The sequence below is a fragment of the Schistocerca americana genome, chromosome 10, assembly GCF_021461395.2.
Source record: "Schistocerca americana isolate TAMUIC-IGC-003095 chromosome 10, iqSchAmer2.1, whole genome shotgun sequence".
Taxonomy (NCBI): domain Eukaryota; kingdom Metazoa; phylum Arthropoda; class Insecta; order Orthoptera; family Acrididae; genus Schistocerca; species Schistocerca americana.
The window spans coordinates 103,787,107-103,803,352 of record NC_060128.1 but is presented as its reverse complement, the minus strand read 5'-3'; the positions used below and the strand labels follow the sequence as shown (position 1 = coordinate 103,803,352).

At 37.5% G+C, this 16,246-nt stretch overlaps 1 protein-coding gene across 6 annotated transcripts in view; it reads left to right on the top strand.

Moving 5' to 3' along the window:
- LOC124552514 (lysine-specific demethylase 4C-like) overlaps positions 1 to 16,246 on the top strand; it is a 362,897-nt gene that overhangs the window by 231,645 nt on the left and 115,006 nt on the right. For all 6 annotated transcript variants that reach the window (XM_047126804.1, XM_047126805.1, XM_047126806.1 and 3 more), the window contains one exon: positions 5,155 to 5,328. In XM_047126804.1, coding sequence (XP_046982760.1) covers positions 5,155 to 5,328 — 174 coding nt within the window. The remainder of the gene's footprint in view (positions 1 to 5,154; positions 5,329 to 16,246) is intronic.

The following is a 16,246-nucleotide window of genomic DNA, read 5'->3' as shown; positions in this document are numbered from 1 at the left end:
ATAGAAAAGCGTGAGTTGGGTTTCACATGATTGATGTTTTCGGAATCCAAGCTGGCTGGCATTCTGTTCGAGATACGTTATTATGTTTGAGGTCAGAATATGTTCTAAGTTAATATGTTCTAAGTTAAAAGAGGGGCTAATTCAGTTGCAAATTCAATACAGAAAGTGATAGGGATTCCACCTGGCCCCGGAGCTTTGTTCAATTTTAACAATTTCAGCTGTTTTGAGAAACAGCACTGTTACTTATTTCGCTCATCTTTTCATTGGTATGATGATTAAATTGGGATGATTTTCATGGATTTCCCTTTGTAAAAGGAACATTTGAAAACTGAGTTAAGCATTTTACTTTTCCATTGCTAATTTCCTCGGGTTTTGTAAAATGGCATTTGACTACACGACATATACCGTATTTACTCGAATCCAAGCTGCACTTTTTTTCCGGTTTTTGTAATCCAAAAAACCACCTGCAGCTTAGAATAGTCCAAAGTAAGGGGAAGTTCTAAAAAATGTTGGTAGGTGTCACCACAACTAAGTTCTGCCGTCGAATATATGTAGCACTACACAGTCATGCTTTGCAGGGACAAAGATAAATACTGGCAGCAAGACCTCTGCGTCAGTAAATAAATTAAAAGAAAAGGTAGAAGAATGTAAACATTATGCCATGTATTCTTTTGTGTTGGCTGCTATCTCGTTTAAATCCTGTATGCCTCATAAACTGCAAAACTAGAGTGAGACAACAGCAAATACGCTAGAATATACATATCATATCATGTTTATATTCGTATTATTCTTATGCTGAATAGAAATGAAGCACGGCAACTGACTAGGTTTTTAAATCTAAGATGACTCTAATTTCTGTGCAGAATGTAATGTACTAAAGAAGTGTCTGCAAAGATTTTCAAACGGAGAAAAATTTTTGCTAAGCTCTCGTTCAGAACATCTATCATACGCAGTCTATTATTTGGTTCTTGTTGATCATTATTGAAAAAAGCAGCAGTGTAAGTAACAACAAAAAGCAGTCTCTTGCCATTGTTTTGCTTATGAGGCAATTCCTCTCTTTTTTTTTATTGTAAGCTGCGGTAGCGCCCACAAAAGCAAGCCATGCCGCGAGCGGCGACAGGTCGTAAACACTCATTATCAGAATGTGACAAACAATGCATGACACAGTAAAATAATGCATTTTCAGCTTAGAGTGACGTAAACACCTATAACAAAGAGAATGGCACTTATCAGATCAAAGCAAAATAAACAATTGATTCAAACCAGACGAAGCACATGAAAAAGGAAGGGTACCAGTATAAACATGGATGGAGTGCCTGATACATAGCAATGGCTACCTGGTAAAGCTTAACGGCTAAGCTTACGACTTGAACCAAACTACTGTACTATACCTTCACCCTTCTTCTTCTTCTGTAGTGGTCAATCCAAGGATTGGTTTGCAACAGCTACAATGGCAGCTTGTCTCCATTCTGTGCGTCTTTCAGCTTTTCTCTTCATTTCTTTATAGGTGTTACATCCCACATCTTTCACGATTTGATCCATGTACCTCAGTTGTGGTCTTCCTCTTCGTCTGTTTCCCTCGACATATCCCTCTATGATTGTGTTCAGGAGTCCTTTATGTCTTAATAGATGGCCTGTAAATTGCACTCTTCTTTTAACAATGAAACTCCAGAAGCTTCTCTTCTCACCTGCTCTTTCCAGAACCACTTCGTTTGTGACCTTGTCGATCCATTTTATTTTGAGCATGCGTCTATAGCACCACATTTCAAAAGAATTTAGCTTGTGCTGTTCCTCTGTCCCGAGAGTCCATGTTTCACACCCATAGCATGCCACACTCCACACATATGATTTCAAAAATCTTTTCCTGGTTTTAAGGCTGATGCTCTTAGATGTTAATATGTTTTTCTTCTTGTTAAAAGCAGCCTTTGCTTGAGCTATTCTACTTCTCACTTCTGCCTTGCTCCTTCCATCCCTGGTAATATTACTGCCCAGATAAGTAAATTTATCAACTTGTTCAAGCAGTTCATTGCCTACATGAACTTGGACTTTCACTTGATCTTCTTTGTCGCATGCCATTGCTTTTGTTTTTGCTTTATTAATTCTCATATTATATTCTTCACCCATAACTTTATCCATTCTATTCAGTAGGACTACAAGACCTTCTTCACTTTCAGCCAGGACAGCTATATCATCGGCATATCTTATCATATCTATTCGTTGGCCATGAATTACTACACCTGTCTCTGAATTTTCCCTTACTTTTTTCAGCGCCTCTTCAATGTATACATTAAAGATAACAGGGGCTAGTGCGCAACCTTGCCGGACACCTTTCCGTATCTGCACCTCTTCTTGTTTTGTCCGTCCACGGATAACTGCTGTCTCGTTTTTGTACAGGTTCCATATCATTTTTCTATCTTTACGGTCTATTCCTACTTTTTTGAGTACCTCAAACATCTTATCCCATTTAACATTATCAAAGGCTTTCTCTACATCTACGAAAGCTATGTATGTTTTCAGGTTCTTATCTAGTCGTTTCTCTATTATTAGTTTTAGAGCAAATATTGCTTCTCTGGTTCCTCTATCTTTCCGGAATCCAAACTGGTCTTCGGAGTGTGTAGCTTCGACTTTTTGTTCTATGCGTTTTAGGATAATTGAGGTTAATATTTTAGAGGCGTGAGTAACTAGGCTGAGTGTCCTATAATTTTCACATCTTGTAGCATTTGCCTTCTTTGGAATGGGGACCATAATGTTTTTCTCAAAGTCTGTAGGAATTTTACCCTGCTCGTACATGTTGAAAACAAGATTATACAACTCCTGATTCAGTTTTGCTCCTCCAGATTTCAGAAGTTCGGCTGGATGTTGTCTATACCAGGCATTTGTTGTTTTTCAATTTTTTCAGAGCTAGTTCAAACTCTACCTTTAATATAGGTTCACTTATGTTGTGTGCATCTACTTCTGTTTCTTCTTCCATGATGTTTTCAGACAGGTCTGGTCCGCTGTACAGTTTTCTTATATATTGTTTCCATCTTCTTGCAACTTCATCATCATCATCATCCAACATATTGCCATTTTCATCCATCACAGCCCTACATTTGTTTCTTCTGTCTCCAAAGCAATGTCTCGCACATTTATAGGCCTTATCGATATTTCCCTTGCTCATGTTGTCCTCAACTGAAATACAGAGATCATCAAGGTATTTTTCTCTTGCTTGTTTTGCCTCTCTGTTGATTCTGTTTTTCAGACTCTTGTATTTCTCTTGGTCTTCCTTCTTCACAGAATTTTTTAATTTCCTTCTTTCTTCCATCATATTTAGTAGGTCATTAGTGATCCATTCCTTCCTTTTCTCTGTCCTTTCTTTTCCTATTACTTCTTCTGCTGCTTCTAAAATACCAGTTTTTATTTTTTCCCAGCTGCTTTGGATGTCATTGCAGCCCTGTGTATTTGTTTTCTTGTCTGTTTCTAGTTGATAGTGCTTCAGTGTATTTTCGTTTTTCAGGTTTGTCAAATCCCATTTACATGTACTTCTTCTTTTAATGTTCTTGAATTTTAGTTCAGTCGTCATCATAACAAGTATGTGGTCACTTTCCACATCACAGCCTGGATATGATCTGCTGTCCTTAACTTGGTTTTTAAATCTTTGCTTCACTAATATGAAGTCAATTTGGTATCTGTTAATGTCACCAGGCATTTTCCAAGTATATCTTCTTCTTGGATGATGATTAAAGAAGGTATTTGTAATGCAAAGTTTATTTCTTTGGCAGAATTCTACAAGTTTATCCCCCCTTTCATTTCTTAATCCTAATCCAAAATTCCCTGCCACATCCTCTTCTTTACCTTCCCCAACAATGGCATTCATATCTCCCATGATGACAAGGTTTTCAGCTCCTTTAATTCTGCCAATTACTTCTTTAAGGTGGTCATACATCATGTCGATTTCATCATCCTCGTGCCTCGTAGTTGGCATGTATACTTGGATTATGATTGTGTCTCTTGGTTTAGTTTCCAATCGGACATAAATTATCCTCTCACTATGTTGAACAAATCCTTTTTCTCTTAACCCCATCTCTTTATTGAGGATAATTCCCACTCTTGCAATCCCGGGACTGTCTTGTGCTGTTCCAGTGTGTATGATTCTGTAATCCCCTGACCAAAAGTCACCAGCGTTTGGCCATCTCATTTCTGAGACTCCCAGTACATCAATATCCATTCGTTTCATTTCCATTTTCAAGTTTTCCAGTTTACCACATTTAAGATGTGAGTTGGCGTTCCATGTTGCTATCCTTCTTACATTAATGCTTTTGGATTTTGGTATCTCTTTAGTTGTGCCCGCCCGGAGATCCAAATGGGGGACTATTTTACCTCCGGAGAATTTAACCAAAGAGCTTTCCATCATAAGCTGTCATTACTTGGGATACCCGCCCGGGTCTTTAATGGAGTGGTTTCCCGTTGCCTTCTCCATTCTGTGCCGTTGGCCACCTTATGGCTCCTCCGCCTTTAGGAGCAGTTTCCCACCCCAAGGGCAAGAGAGTGCCCTTCCTTCTAGCCACTCATCCGCCCTCCTACAAGGCCGTTGGCACTTGATAGAAGGTAGTCTCCTTATCCCGGGAGATATTCGGCTCAGTAGAAGTATAGGTTGGAAATGGAAGACCCCTAGCCCTCAAAACCTAATAGCGTCAGGGTCGGAAAAGAACAAGAGTTGGCCGAGGGTGGCCAAATAGGATAGATAAAAGTGAGGAGCCTGGCATAAGTAAGTGGAAGCAATGCCAGTACTCAGCTCAGGACCCCGTGGTCGCCAGCCACGTACTCACTAGGTGTGAGTCCCTTCACCCATTCGACCTAAATTGTGTCTCATGTTACAATGGACCAACTTTGTTTCGATTTGGAGGTGCGGTCTAAGACTTTTCTCTCCCCTTGAATTTCGAGTCTCAAATTTCAGGTGCGGCTTAGATTCGGTAAATTGTTTTTCCTCGATTTCGAGTCTCATTTTTCAGGTGCGGCTTAGATTCGAGTGCGGCTTAGATTCAAGTAAATATGGTAAGTGATAATGTGGTAAAATTGAAGACATTTGCAAAAAAAAAAAAACTAGGGCCGGGGGTAAAGAAACATAAACTACCTCGTTACAGCCTCCGTGACCTGGCCTCCGACTGTCCACAGGACTGCAAGTACTGCGGAGTACGTGCGGGGGCGTGCGTGCGCTGCTGCCACGAGGGCTGCAGCGCCGCGTTCCACGCCACCTGCGGCCTGCTGGCGGGCGCCCGCTTCGGGCTGCGCGTGCCGCCAGACTGCCGCAGCGTGCTGGAGGCGCGCTGCCGGAGGCACGCCCGCAAGGTACTCGAGCTGCCGCACAGGCGCGCCTCCCGCGAGGGCTCCTCCTGAGCCCGGCCGCCGCGGACCCGCTCCCCGGGAATGCGACCGCGTCCGGGCGGTGGTGCCTGTCCGATACTCTGACGCTCCTTTACAATTTGCGCACTCGCCGACTGGCGTCGTGCGAGACTTTTTTCTCCCATTATGTTGTAGCTTTCACGGAGTCCATTATGTAGAAACTAATTGCGCACTGACTGCTCTACTACCAGTTTTATGAGATAATTTTTTTTTGAGTAAGTACTGTTTTTATATTAAGTGAACAAAAGCATATCAAAAGCTATGATATTATCACACAATATTCTGTACCTTAATCTACTTTCCTGCATAATTTTCACCAATATTAAGGCACTTTTTGTAACGAACAGTTCATTTCCCAATTCCATTTCGATAAAAAATCGCCCAATCAGTTTGCCAATCACTGTCGAATGGCAATTATGACATTATTGTCATCACTAGGCATTCTGTTAAAGTTTCTAAATCTGTTGTACGCATAGACAGTGCAAACTACTGAGAGTACTCCACATTGTATCATTTATTAATGTTTCTTTCCCTCCATTTCACTTATTGAATGCGGGAAAAATGATTGCTTAAATGCCTTTGCAAACTGTATAATTAGTGTAATCCTGTCATCCTACAGGATGTGGAGGTGGCAGTATGTTCCTAGAGTCTTTATTTTCCACTGTTTCGTGAAATTTCACAAATAACTCATCTCTAAACTGCATGAAAAACACTAGATAAGGACAAAATCATCAGGTAGCCATTTTCTTGAATTTTTGTGTTAACTTTCTGTGTTGAATCAGATATGGCAGCTGCCTTTTGCCCATTTCACTGTGCACTGTGAACATTAGTATGCTGTGTCACTGTAAACCATTTTCTTACCCTTTTATCTATTTCTCCAGAAACTTCCGTAATTTGTTGAAAAATTTCTACTTTCACATTTTTTGTACACAGGAAGCACATCACTTCACTTATTTCACTATCATTAGGGTGTTTAATTAATTGAATCATTTTAATTAAGCACAAACTTACACAAACAGAGAAGATAGATTCTATTACAGCGTCTGTGTGTAGCCACCCTTCTGCCGATCACGGACTGTGTCACTGCAATAGCAGTATTTAAGAATGGTACTTACTCAAAAAAAAGAAACCATGGCTTGTGCATTTGTCATACATTCGAGGGAATTTTTATGCTTTTATGTTTGGCATCTGGAAGAGGAGAAAATATGAAGTGGTATATTTTCCTCGGTTGGTAATGTTACAATGTTGCATCAATACCAAAGACTTTCTAGACATATGAAGCTAATACATACCCCAGTATAAGTTAGTCCCTGACAAGTTAGCAAACGACCCACATTTTGTATAATGTAGTGAATTTGTGGATGCAGCTCACTGCTTGAAGATACCCATATTATTAACAATAAGGGAGACCTTGTAATATGAAGTGACAGTCAGTGTTTTTTATTACGTTTGCACTCAAGATCACGTACAGCGACCGCCCTACCCTTCACAGCCTCGAGGCGTCAGTGCAGTGTGTGTTAACTCTATCTGAAACCGTGCTTTGAGAGCGACGGGCACAATTTGCAGAGTGTTATGTGAAACAGTAGTGCTATGGGCTTGGTAGTGGCTGAGATGTGGCTGCGAGTATGAGCATGACACTCTAGATACTGGCTGTATCATGTAGTACTCTGTATTCTATGTCTTTTTTTGGTTTTGAGGTTTACCAGTTGCTTTTCTTGTTGGAGCCCCACACTACATTCCATTACAGGTACTATATTTTGTTTTTTTCTGTTCTGTCACCTCACTTGTACAGTAGCCCCTACAAGTAGCTCATAAGTGATGGTCAGTTTTTTAACAGAATGTGTATTTTTTGGATTGTTCATTTTCTTTTGAGCATTACTTGACCTACTGTGTCCAGGTTTTGTGTAGATTTGACACTGAACAGCTGCATTCTAGTGAGGCATTACTAAAAATTTCATCGGAAGTTATTATTTCTGTGAAGACACATCATTCTTTTTCTCTTATCAGGTGATATTACATAAGAGGTGTATTTTTATATTGTGTTAGTGCCTAAAATTGACAGAAATTAAATGTTTCTGTGTGAAAGTGAAACTGAAACTCACAGAGAGGGTGGTACATGTAGAGTGGTGCTACCCAGTACTACATTTAGTTAGTCCATATGCTACCAATTTTTAAGAAGTAGAAAGCTGATATTTTGGATATGGTACAATACTTTCAAGGACAGATCTTAAGATTTATGTAAAGCATTCAATTGGTGCCAGTAACCAAAGTGCAGCATTTCTTTAGATCCATCATTTGAAACAGTACACACTGATATTCATGTTAACACACTGTCTCTTATAATGTATTGTGTGTGTTAGTATATTCATACATGCATGCATGTTTGGATGGTCATAAATGGTAGTGTTTTTCAGTTGGGGGGGGGGGGGGTCTTTGAACTTACTGTCTTATTTGTGGTATACAGTTGGTATCCCTGTTCAGCATGGCAATGAGAAATTGGGTTGTTACCAAAAGTTGACAGTGATGAAATGAGAGTTGCGTATATGAGTGGAATTCTAGTAATAATTTTCTCCATTTTCATAGATGTACATTTCAGAGCTGTTTATCGTTAATCAGTATGAAGAATAAGTCCATGCTAGAAAACACAGGAACCATACATAATTTATTAGTGTAATTTTCAAGATTTGTGTGATACATATAAAGAGTTTTTATCAGAATAAGAAATATCACTTGATAATACATGTAAATAAGCGGATTCATAACAAGTCACTGCCTGACATCTTGGCCATAAATGTAGTATCTTATTGTACAAATACAATACACATTTAAGTAATTTGTATTAAGATTCAGTACTTGAAATGAACGTTTTCTTTCTTTTCTATCCCATGTCCATTTTTTAGAGTTATTTGTAAATTTGTTAACTTCATGTCCATTATAATCAGTGACAGAAGGATTCTGTGCTGCATTTTTAAGTAATGTGCTATTTCATTTTCATTTATGTCTTCCTCCATATCATTGCACTTAGAATATACTGATTCTTTTAATATTAGATACTATTTTAATAAATACCAAACTTAGAAATATGCAAAAACCTATGTGGATATTGATCTCAGAGAAAGTCTTTATATTTTGCAGAATAATTGTTGGAGAGTTTGTGTTATATTTGAAAGTTCTTGGTTCAGGTAATTTAGTGTGTTTGTAACAGGGGATGATGTCTGGTGTAACTGAGTAGTTGTGATTCTTACCTAGCGGAATGGCCATTAAAAGTAGAGCTAATTAAAGAGAACAAAATAAAGTCAATATTTTGTATTGTATATAATATGTAGTGATTGACTATCTCAGAATAGATTATATTTGTAAGGGATGAGACATGTTCATAAATTAAATATTCCAGCTGTGAAAAAATGAGTGAGAATGTGATAACTTTATCATTATTTTAGCCACAATGATGTCAATTGTGACGTGTGGTGGTAGATTAAATCAATTGAAAAAAATACAACAACCGACTGGTTGCTCTTTTTCTCCAGTTGTATACCATGTTTTTGTTTGCATTATATTTTATTTGACATTTATTTGCAAATATTAGTCTGTTATTACAATTGCAAGCACACCAGGAACTTGTAATTATTAAATGATGCTGTGCGTGATGATACTTTGTAAAGTACTCTCTCGGTTTCTGTAAGTTTATTTTTGCTTTGTGACATTTCACTTTGTGACATTTCTGTCTTATAAAGTTTTTTCATTTGTTTTGCCATCTCAGTTTCATATTTATTTTTATTGTTGACTAGTTTTGACCGAAATTGATCATCTTCTGATCTGCATAGCTGCATAAACAACTTGTCATACCTGTATGAAATTACATATTAAAATACTGTGGATTACAGCTTCAGACCGCAGTATTGTGATGTATAGTCCCATATATACATGACGAATTGCTCATGCAACTACGTAGACCTGAAGATGATTGAAGTTGATTGAAACTACTTATACCATGTAAATAAATGTGCAGTTGATATGACAAAATAAATGATAAATTTTAAATATCAACACAGTAGTACAATCTGTTGCAACGAATATTGGTAATAGTGAATTTTTATCCTCACTGTGATGTCAACTCTCAAAGTGCAGTAGCTTAAGGTTGTGTGCCAGATACATCTAGAAATACTTACAAAATGCGAAAGAAGTGGCCAGAAGAGCAAGTGACATAGATATTCCTCCCAGCTATTCTGTACGCTTCCCCCAACAATGGAGTTCCTCATCAAAATGTTATAAGTTAAAATTTTCAGGCAAACAATATATCTGATTTTGCTCCCACCCACTGGCCTTTATGAAATAACAGTACTGTAATAAACACGAATATTCCTCTGCTATGCACGAGTGATCAGTGTGGGTGGTGCGTGCACGAATGGAGTACAGTGTTGAGTTCACAGAAATCGATTTCATAGTATGTGTCTGACTAGAGACTGGGACAGTGGCTGTGCATTTGTGGGCTGAGAACAAAGTTTCTCATTAGCAGAAGTTACTGGAAGAAATGGAAGTGTGAGAGGAGAAGCCAAAGACTGAAGTGCTGCAACTCTCCATATGAGACTGTCTGAATAACCACTGAAATGTACATCTATTTGAATCTGCTCGCTGCCATCAAGAACTGCTCTCCCTTAACACTTCCCTCCATCACTAAATTATCAATTCCTTGATGCCTCTAATTTTCAGCATTCTTCGTAGCACCACGTTTCAAAAGAGTCTATTTTCTTCCTGCCTGAAATGTTTGCAGTCCACATTTCAGTTCCTCCAGATAAATACTGTGAGAAAAGCATACATAACACTTAAATTTATATTCAGATTAAATAAATTTCTCTTTTTCAGGAATGGTTTCTTGGTGTTGTTAATCTAAATTTTATATCGTCTCTACTTCAGTCGTTGTCAGTTATTTTGCTGCCAAAATAATAAAACTCGTCTACCACTTTTAATGTCTCATATTCTCACCATGACCTGATTTAACTCGACTACATTCCATTATCCTCATTTACATTATAACCTCTTTTCTAGACACTGTCCACACTATTCAACTGTGCTTACAAGTTCTTTGCTATTTCTGACAGAACTTTGGCAAATCTCAAAAGTGTTTATTTTTCTCCATGAACTTAAATTCCCTCTGCAAGTTTCTTCTCGGTTTCCTGTAAGCTTGCTGAATGGACTGTTTGAATGATGTCATGGGCAGGTTACACCTCTGTTTCACTCCCTTTTATGTCCTTCATCTCTTGTAACAGCAGTCTGTTTTGTGTACAAGTTGTAGATGATTTTCTTTTTGGCCCTTGTTTAATCTTGCTTCCTAAATTGGAGAATTTCTTTGCTTTGTCTGCTACTATGCCAGCCTCAATTTTAATGATTTTCAATTTCTACTCTGTAGCTGTGAAAACAAATTTGTTTTGAGCAGGGCTGAAATAACATAAATTTAAAAACAAATGTCAGACTTTAGTAGGATAAAGGGACATATAAGAATCAGAAAAAGAAATGTGTATACGAACTCTATATTATTACTTTTTCCTTCTGCTAGTGTAGGCGTTTTTTTTTAAATAATAGAAGGTAGAAATTCAACATTTTCAAATTAATGGGCCTTTTGATATTACTCCAAATTAATCCTAATTTAGTTGCTGGTAAGTAGTTTTTTTATGTTCTTTTAGAATAATTGTTAATATTAATCTGAAATGACGATATTGTTACTGCTGTGTATCACATAATGGTTAATACAGTGTTGTGAATTTTTTTTACATGTAGATATTATTCATATGCAACTCAAGAAGTAGTTGGAACTAAAGCTGAAACTGCAAACTGTATATCACTAGATGAACAGGTTGTACTTAAAAACTTATCAAGACAGTAACATTTAAATAGCTACACAACTAAGAGCTATTGCCAAAATTAAAGAGTAGACCAAAGAAGCATGTGTGCTTGGCTTCAGTTTCTCCTTTTTGTGTGATTTAATGAGCATTTTGATTTCATTGATAGTGAGAAACAGGAGCTTCTCTCTCAGTTGTGAACATTGATTTTTATTTGCAAAAGTATTTTTGTCACTGATTACAATTTGTGGGGCTAATTTCATCATGTATGACATCCTGTTAATTAATAGCTTCTTTTATTTTGGTCCATTGCGCTAAATAATGTTATAGCAAATGCTTGTTTTTTGCCAAACAATAAGCAAAATATGTACACCTACTGTATTTCAGTTACCTCTTACGATATTTAAATATAATCATTAAAAGCCAAGTAAAGAGTGAGCGACACCCAGTAGTCAAACCATATCTACTCACATTCCTTTAATTTTGTAGAACAATAATGAAGTGATACTTAAAAATATCAGTTGGAAATGCAGCAGGACATTTATTTTCAGAGTTAAAAAGAAAGTAACTTACTTTTGTCCGTTTGTACTCATTCAAGATTCAGTGTTTCCTTCTTCATGTATCAGCAAGTGAGGTGGTACAGTGCTTGACATGGGGTTGTACTTTGGAGCAGTAGGGTAGAAAATCCCATCCAGCCACATATGTTATGCACCATTTCCAAAAATGATTTAAATCAAATGACATAATGGATTCTCAGAAAGGGTATAGCCAATTCCTTTCTGTAATTCTTTGGTTTAGTTAGTGGCCTGTTTTTATCATTCTTGTTTTCTTATAGATTTATTTTATGTTTCCTCAATACTGACCTCCCCTTATTAGGAAGACAATCTTTTTTACTAGTAGATTTTTTTTTAATATAGTACAGCAGTATCCCAATTTGTAAGTTATATCTGTTTTAATTTCTACAGACTTGACACTCTCAATTAGATATTCTCACTGCAGAACATGTATGACTTATGAATTAGAAGAAAGAGAAAAGAACTGGTCCTTTCATTGTATTAAATACTTAACATAAAATGTTGTGAGCATATACACAGAGCAACATGTGAGGTTATAATACTTAACCCTTTTGCCACTACGAATGTGCCTTTTGCATACTGTGCTGAGGTGGCACTTGTCGCGATTGTACTGCTCAGCAAATGCTGGTGCGTGTGCTGAAAGATGGCTTGCCAGCCGATGTGAAATACTTATCGTCGATTTTTTGAAAAATAATAGGTGACAAATTTGATGTTTGAACATCTTACAGTGTGATATCTTCACTCTATAAAGAACTTAATTTCTTTTCTTTATCTGTCATACCTAGTGTGCTGGATCAAATTAAGTTAAACACATTGTGAAATTTTAGAGAGTTCACAGAGGTAGAAACGCATTCTGTAAATTTTGCATACAGTTGATTTTAGCTCGCACATTGCAGTTACTGAAATGTAGATAAGATATTGAAATTTTATTTAAAATTGAGACTACAATGGTATTTCATTTGTTTCTTGAGTTAATGCATTTTGTATCTGAAGGATGGTCGGGTGCCACATACCCTGTACTGACGTGCGGACTTGCTGACTGCTGTGAAATACTGGTCGCCCATTCTTATGAAAACTATTAGGTGAAAAAAATTCACTAGTGCACATTTTGCAGTTTGATATCTTTGCTTGTTAAAGGACCAAATTTCGTTTCGTTATATGCCACAGTTAGTATGCTACATCAAATTTAGTAAAACTGTGCAAAATTTAAAAATTTTGCAGAGGTAAAAACATATTGCATAAACTTTGCATGTGGTTGACTTTAGCTCATACATTTCAGTCAATGAAATATAGATAAGGTGTTGAAATTTTGTGTAAAATTGAGAGCGGAAGGACAGCTCATTTTATTTTCAAGTTATTGTGTCTTACGTCCGAAGAACAGTCATGTGCGACACACACATTCACATCCTTGCACATCACATATCATGTGTTCATAATCACGGACATATCTTATTGACGATTCAAGAGATGAGGTCTTTTTGCAAACATTCGTATGCAATGAGCCACGTACGTCGTACAAGAAATACTCGAAACTTTTATTTGCTGAGATATGGGAGTAACTCAGCCACAGCAGTAAGAGGTCAGTGGCTCACACATTCGGACGCCCGTAGCACTGTAGGAAAATCCGAGCAGCATGTGTATACATGTCCACAAGACCTGAGGAACCAGGTAACAGGATATGTATAAACACCCGTAGCAGCATAATGGTTTGTACCTACAAGGGAACCTCACAGACTGATGCTCTTCTATTTTCTTCACACTTAAACATTAGTACCCGGACATCAGCTTCCCGAAGCAGTATTTCTCAAAAAAACTTGCAAATCATTGCCGAAGATTTCTGAGTGCTGCTAAATACCAAAAATTTCTAATTTTTAGATTGTCTCCATAGCCGAACGGTTAATGTCGATTCCTTAAGTGCAGAAGGCTCCGGGTTCAGTTCCCGGTACCTCCTCAGATATTTTAGGTAGGGAAGTCTGGAATGGATCCACTGAGCCTTGTGAGGACAGATGAGGAGTTCCACCACTGGGATTCACCTACTGGCTGTAACAGCGGGAGGGATTGGCAACATGTTGGTCACACATCGTTCCTCGTACTGCAGCAGTCTGACAGTCAGATCGGGCCTAAGGCCTAATTCATAGAGCGGTGTTTTGTTTTTACATTTACATTTGTAGTTTATTTATGAATTTGTTGGTAACTGAGCACATAGTGTAATACGGTTTTAATCTTAAAGTTGCCAGATTGAATCTCGCCAGTGGTAATTTTTTACTTTGGTTTGTTTCATGTTTATTAAAAAATGGAAATGCTATTTAACAAATCTTGAATTGTGTTTTTTAATAAAAGAAACGTGTTTTTACTTTTAATTACTGGTCAATCAAAAATAAATTAAAAATTGTACATGTCACTAAAATTTTAGAAATAAAACAGTATTTGATTTTCTGTTCCATGTTTCAAATGTTTGTACCAGACTTTAATTTATTGCAAATACTTTCATTTTTGTGCTAATAATAACTAAATCTAAAACATGTTGTTTTTATTAAATAAATAATAATTTGATATTTGTTGACTAACATTTCCACTTGTTAGTATATATGGAATTAAAAATGAAGTAAATGTAAATTTTTTACAACTAGTGAGATCTGAGCTGGCAGCTTCACATTTAGATTCCCATTACTCTATATGCTCAGCTACTTAGAAATTCCTCAATATTCTGCGAATGTTTTATGCTTAAGAGTACTCAGGAATCTTTTATGATGGTTTTTCCAGTTTTATGGGGGAATTAGGACACACTGCTTTAGGAAATTGATGTCTGGCCACTGCCCTCCAAATCCTGTAAGGATAAAGGAAATCAGAGTGTGTGTCTCCATAATGTCCCCTCATTAGTGCAGAACAGGAGGTAAATGTGGCCACACACCCATGACAAATCAAAATAGTATCAGACAAATTCTTTTTGTGTTGTTAGCTGAGTAACAGCTTTGTCCAGAAGTAATCTTCCATCATGTTTCATGCCAATCATATTTGCCTGAAGATGACAAGTTAGAAACTTATGTAATGATTATTTTGACACTTGCTGAAAATTGAGAAGTGAAACTCGTCAAGAGAGCCTGCATTTATCGTCATCGTCATCATCATGTTCTTCTTCTTCTTCATCTTGTACAGTTTGCAGCCCTTGGCTGGGTCTGTTCACAATATAAGCCTCTCCATTTTTCCCCACCTTCCCAGCATGTATCTTTTTTCATTCTGTCTCTGTCTTTTCGTTTCTTGTTCATTTCTTCACTCCATTGATATTCCTGTAAGTCTCTCGCCTCCTATTGCAATTTCATGAGCCTATATTGATATCATGGCAACTCTTATTCTTGTAAAATGTCAGTTTCTTGCCTCTTATGTGGCCTCTTCGTTTGTTATTTCACTCACCATCTCATTCCTTATTCCATCATTTTCATCAGTTCTTCTTCATCTCGTGGCATTACTACACTGTGTGCCTCTTAACCTCTTCGACATTTCCTCCATTCTGCTCTCTCCCCCAGGGCAGTTCTCTGACACTGTGAGGTTTTACATCTTCTTCCACACCATATATCCACCACTTTTGTGGTCTTCCTCTCTGTATTCTTCCAGTTGGCCTTCATTTGAAGACAATTTCAGTTCTTCATCAAGTATCCATCCTGAGGTCATGTCAAGCCAGGCTATTCCCTTACCTTTCACTATTCTTCCGATGTCAGGTCCTCGTGTGAAGCAATCCAGCTCAGTGTTCATTCTAGCTCTCCAGAAACTATTGCTTTCCTGAGCTGCCCCGTAAATCTTGTGCAGACCCCTGCGTTCAAATATCATGAGCTGTTGATCGTCAATACTCATTAGTGTCCATATTGCACATTTGTAGGTGACAACTGGCGTGACCGTGACCTTATAAATTTGCAGTTTCAGCTGTCTATTTAATAACCTAGAGACCTACAATTTCTGAAACATGTGGAAGCATCTATTACCACTTAGGAAACAAAGTTTTATTTCAGTTGACATCATATTGTCCCATTAATATTAGATCCCAGGTAGTCAAAGTTCTGCACCCATTCAAAATTGAAAGCTACTGGTGATAATTTATCCAAGTTATTATTTTCCTACCTTGTGAAATTCATTAATAGCAGGGCCTCCGTGTGGTATGGCTTCTTTCAGCTCACTTATTTTTCCCTCTAGTGGAACTATTCTTTTACTAATAATTGATACATCATCAGCATATGTGCATATCTGGACTGACTTTGTACCTACATACCCAGGTATTTGAAGCTTTCGAATGGCTGCTTCAAGAGGCAGAATAGAAAGCATTGTGGAGAGAGCATCTTCTTGCCTGACTTCTTTAATAACACTAAACCCTTTTTCGAGTTCTCCATCCACTCGCACTACAGCCCAGGAACCGGCCAGTGTTGCATGCATAAGTGAAATGTACTTTGAGTAGTAGCAAAT